The sequence below is a fragment of the Palaemon carinicauda genome, chromosome 20 (assembly GCF_036898095.1).
Source record: "Palaemon carinicauda isolate YSFRI2023 chromosome 20, ASM3689809v2, whole genome shotgun sequence".
NCBI lineage: Eukaryota > Metazoa > Arthropoda > Malacostraca > Decapoda > Palaemonidae > Palaemon > Palaemon carinicauda.
In genome coordinates, this window is record NC_090744.1 from 101,514,271 (window position 1) to 101,519,270 (window position 5,000).

At 40.2% G+C, this 5,000-nt stretch overlaps 1 protein-coding gene across 1 annotated transcript in view; it reads right to left on the reverse strand.

The window, feature by feature from the left end:
- LOC137660015 (uncharacterized) overlaps nucleotides 1–5,000 on the reverse strand; it is a 43,828-nt gene that overhangs the window by 13,727 nt on the left and 25,101 nt on the right. The window contains exons 2-3 of the mRNA XM_068394747.1: nucleotides 4,733–4,915; nucleotides 1,007–1,367 (exon numbers count right to left, since the gene is read on the reverse strand). Of these exons, the coding sequence (XP_068250848.1) occupies nucleotides 1,007–1,367; nucleotides 4,733–4,915 (544 nt within the window). The remainder of the gene's footprint in view (nucleotides 1–1,006; nucleotides 1,368–4,732; nucleotides 4,916–5,000) is intronic.

Consider the following 5,000-nt stretch of genomic DNA (forward strand, 5'->3'; position numbering starts at 1 on the left):
ATTGTAAATAAACATGTATAGGTACAAATATATATATATATATATATATATATATATATATATATATATATATATATATATATATATATATAGATAGATAGATAGATAGATAGATAGATATGTATGTGCATATACATACATATAAATCCGGGGTTGTTTGTATATATATATATATATATATATATATATATATATATATATATATATATATATATATATATATATATATATATATATATATATAAACATATTTATATATATGTATGTATATATATTGTGTTAACTTAATTCAGGAGCCAAATAAATATCGATAATAACGAATCAACTATTTATTCCTGAATGGATTTATTTATAATACGAAGTGTTACCTTCACGACTGACAAATAACGACTCCCTATATAAGAAAAGGCGGGAGGCGAAAACCATTACAGTAGACATGTAAACAAAGTAACAGTAGTAATTATTATATGTAAACAACTGGTCGTTTGACCATACAACTGTTGAACGACAATCATAACAAGATGTAGATAGAACTCTAGTATACTTCAACTTCCTTTTTTTTTTTTGGATCAGAAAATATTTCCCTTTAGAGTTCCATCATAAATAATTAAAATAAATGTATATTACAAATTAAGATTTATCTCTATCAAATGTTACAATACAAAGTTTATACTATTCCTTTTACAAAAATATATTTAATTATATTGCAAATCTGACAGTTTTTTGTCTTAATCTTCCACTTCGTCTCGGTTCCCTTATTTCTCCCTCGGTACTTTCAAACTTCCTCTGTGGATCTTCATCAACATCTCCTCGGTATTCTCGAAGTAATCTACGGTTTCTCCATAGCAACTTTCCATTTGATAACTGGACATGATAGCTTCTATTCCGTAAACCAGCTTTGACTATTTTTCCCCTTTTATCCCATTTCTTGGATACTGGATCTTGGATTCGAACTTCTACCCCAGGCAAGAACTCTTTCAGCTTTTTGGCGGATGCGTTGTACCACGTTGCAGTCTTCATTTCTCTTTCTCTTCTTTTCCTTTCTGCTTCTTCAATTTCTTCCGCACTTTCTTGCTGAAAAGCACTGTGATGAATGGGAACAGTAGATCTGAGAGGATGTCCAAATACTATTTGGTTTGGCGACCGTCCATCTGCTCTTGGAGTGTTTCTTAGCTCTAACATTGCTTCTTGAAATGTTTCGTCCACCGTTGTTTTATTCAACTTTTTGAGTAAGGTCTTGACCTTCTTAACAAAGGCTTCTGCATGCCCATTACTGCTTGGGAAATGGGGTGAGCTTGGGCCCCACTCGATGCCCTTCCTCTCCAGAAACTTCTGAAATTCTGCGGCTCGGAATTGCGGTCCACCATCTGTTCGGATCCGTTGTGGGTTTCCCATTATCGCCATCATTTTTATCATTGCCCCCACAATAGATCCTGCTGATGGATCATCTTTCCATTCATGGACCATCGGATATCCACTCAGGCGATCAGCATAAATCAAGAAATGTCTGCCATTACAGTAAAATAGGTCTGCAGATACACATTCGAACGGTCGAGATGGTAATGGGTCTGATTGTAGTGGTTCCTTTCCCAAGCTGGGTAGATGGCATTGGCATGTCTCACATTTCTCTACTAGCTGATTTATGTCATTTGTGATACCAGGCCAGTATACACACATACGGGCACGCTGCTTCGTTCTTGTAATTCCTTGATGAGTAGTATGCAGTAGATTAAGAACTTCTCGTCTCAGTCCTTTTGGAATTACAATGCGCTGCCCATATATCACAAGGTCTTCGTCAATAGCTAATTGGTGCCGTATGGCTTTATACTGTTTCACACATGCAGGTACATCTTCATTTCCTACATTGTCCTTCCTGACAGCAGTTACTAATTCCATGTATTCTGGGTCTCCTCTTGCGGCTTCACGTAACTTTTCAATGATAAGGTCAGTGCATCCTTTCCCATCCATTGAATTCTCACTTCCTATTGATGCGATCCGAATAGCCATCAATGTACGTCCCTGGAGATAGTCTTCACCTTCATCTGGATCCTCCACGGGTGCTCGGCTAAGGCAATCTGCGATAGCATGCTCCTTACCTTTTCTCCATTCAACAGTGAATTGATATTGACTTTGGAGTTCTGCCTTCAAATTCTGCAATTTAACATTTTCAACCTGGGTCAAAGAGTATTTGTTGAATATTGACAAGAGCGGACGATGGTCAGTAATCACTGTAAACTGTGGTAGTCCAGACAAATATAACCTACTTTTCTTCAATGCATATCTGATAGATAGAGCCTCTAGTTCTATCATGGAGTACCTGGTTTCAACATCTGTCAGGAACCTGCTTCCACAACTGATGAGTTTCCATCCATCTTCATGTCGTTGAAGCACGATGAAGCCAAATCCATTTAGTCTGCTTGCATCAGTTTCCACACGAGTTTCCCGAAGTGGATCAAATTGTGCAAGAACTGGTGTTTTTACGAGAAGTTGCTTCACTTCATTAAAGGCTTCAGTATGTGCTGGCAACCATTGAAACTGATTCCTGGTTTTCAAAAGTTCCCTCAGCGGCGTGCTCGCTGCACTAATGTGCGGGCTAAAGGATCCTAACTGATTTACCAATCCCATAAAACTTCGTAGTTCGGTGATATTTGTCGGCGTTGCAAAATCTGCAATAGCATTCACTTTCTTTGGATCTGCTTCTGTCCCGTTTTTGGACAAAACATACCCAGCAAACTGCACTTTTGGTTGAGCAAATTTGAATTTTTTCTCATTCAATGAAATGCCATGTTCGATGCACCTGTTTAGGAATGCCCGTACATCTTGTATGTGTTCCTTATACGTCCTACTTGCAATCAGTACGTCGTCCACCACTTTATGGGTTCTTTCCAAACCATCAATTGCCAAGTCTCCTCTGAAATTGTAACTGTCACCAGTGCTGATGAATCCCATAGGCGCTCTCTTGTACCGAAATCTTCCCCATGGTGTTAGGAAAGTAGTAAGATCTCTTGAATCTTCATGCAACTCTAATTGCCAGTAACCCTTGACAGCATCACATACTGTGAAGTATTTAGCACCATGAATCACTTCATTTATAGCATCCTGTGGCGTTTTGGCATTGTGTACCGTCCTATTTACTTGCGAATTGAGCTTTGTGAGATCGACCGTCATTCTGATCCCACCATCTGGTTTCGGGATTACAACGATTGGATGGCACCATTCCGTTGGTCTATCTCCAACTCGTTCTATGACATCCTGATTAATCATGTTCTCCAGCTCCTTCTTCACTGCATCCCGCAATGGGTAGCTCACTGGTCGTGAGGCATAAATTGCAAAAGGTTTTGCATTTTCCTTAAGCTCTATTCTCATCGGTGCAGTTTTCATAGTTTTTAACCGTCCTTCAATGCTGAACACTTCTGAGTAGTCTTCTATGATCTGGTTCCTCGTGTTTATGCTGAATTCCTCCACTGGGAATTCCTCCACTGGGCTATTTTTTTCAGTACACCGAAGATCTGTGATAATACGAACTGTTTTTTTTCATAGGAAATGGGAAATTTTCATGCACGATGTGCAACTTCTTGCAGGCATCAAGAGATATATACATCTCCTCACTTTTGACGTCACTACAAAAAATAACATTTTCCACACATTTGTTACCATTACCATGTAACACTAAATCAGTCTCTCCAATAACATTTAGTCTTTTGCCGTTAACACTTTCTAAGTACTCTTCACAGAATTGGAGGTCCTGTTCACCAAGCATCAAATCCTCCATCATTCCCACACCAGCAACAGTCCTCTCTGCTCCTGTATCGGCGATGACCCATTTTCTGATGACATGACTCTTCAGTGGGTGATGGATGTCAACTGACAACATCGGACGTTTCTCAGTACGCCTAGAAATGTCGGCGACATGCTTGCGTTTATCGGCTTTAGGAGACGCTTTTGTAGCGTTTTCCTTCCTTGGACTTTCACAGGCCTTACTATAATGGTTAAAGCGACCACAATTAAAACACTCCTTTCCCATTGCTGGACATTTTTTTCCTTGTTGGTGGGCTGAAAAACCACATCTGCGACACTTTGCGGATTCATCTATAGAGGACTTGTTGGCATGACTTTGTTCGCTGTTGACTTTTGCTTCTTTTCCGAGTCTGCAATCTATTCATATCAACACTATAACCTCTGCTCAATCTCTGATCTTCTTTCCCTGCCAACTCACGGTTGCGGCATAAAGTGATCGTCTCACGAAGGTTAAGTGCAGGTTTCTTTCCCAACAGTTCCTGTCTTACACTCTCATCGCGAACTCCGGACAATATAAGAGTGGCAATCCATTCATCAGCACTCATGTCTGACAGGTTGACATCCTCTGCTTGCTCCCGAAGATCCACCAGAAAATCGTCAAATGACTCTCCGGATTCTTGCTTCCTCCGAACAAGCTTGTAACGGTCTACTGCGATGTTCCGTTGTGATTTAAGGTGTCCCCTAATCCTCTCTATGATTTCACTCAAACTTAATTGTGTATCCATTGGGATTTCCATTGCATGGCGAATTCTTTGAAGGAACTCTGGTGTGCAAAACGTCCAAAAAGTCGCGATCTGGTCCTCTCGAGTTTTCTCCCCTAGCTTCGCCACCTGTGCGTAATTTTTCCATGTAGCCTCCCATCTCTTGAAAATCTTCAAAGTAGTACCATCATCTAGTAGCTCTGGGGGTCTAACAGAAATTTTTGTTGTCTCACTTCGGCGACTTCTCTCAACTCCTGTGGTTGTGTTATCGTTGAGGTCAGCCCGAGGTGTGACTCGTTCAAGGATAGCAGCTAATTCTCGTTCGCGGCGCTCCTGTTCACGTGTAAAGCGTTCTTCCTGTGATTGCATCTGCTTCTGTAGCATTTGCAACATAGTAAACATGGGATCACTTGCCGCTATAAAAGTAGTTTCCTTGTGCTTTTCAATAGGAGTCTTTATTCCCTCCTCAGTGTCGCCTATCAAATTGGACCTTTCGATGGT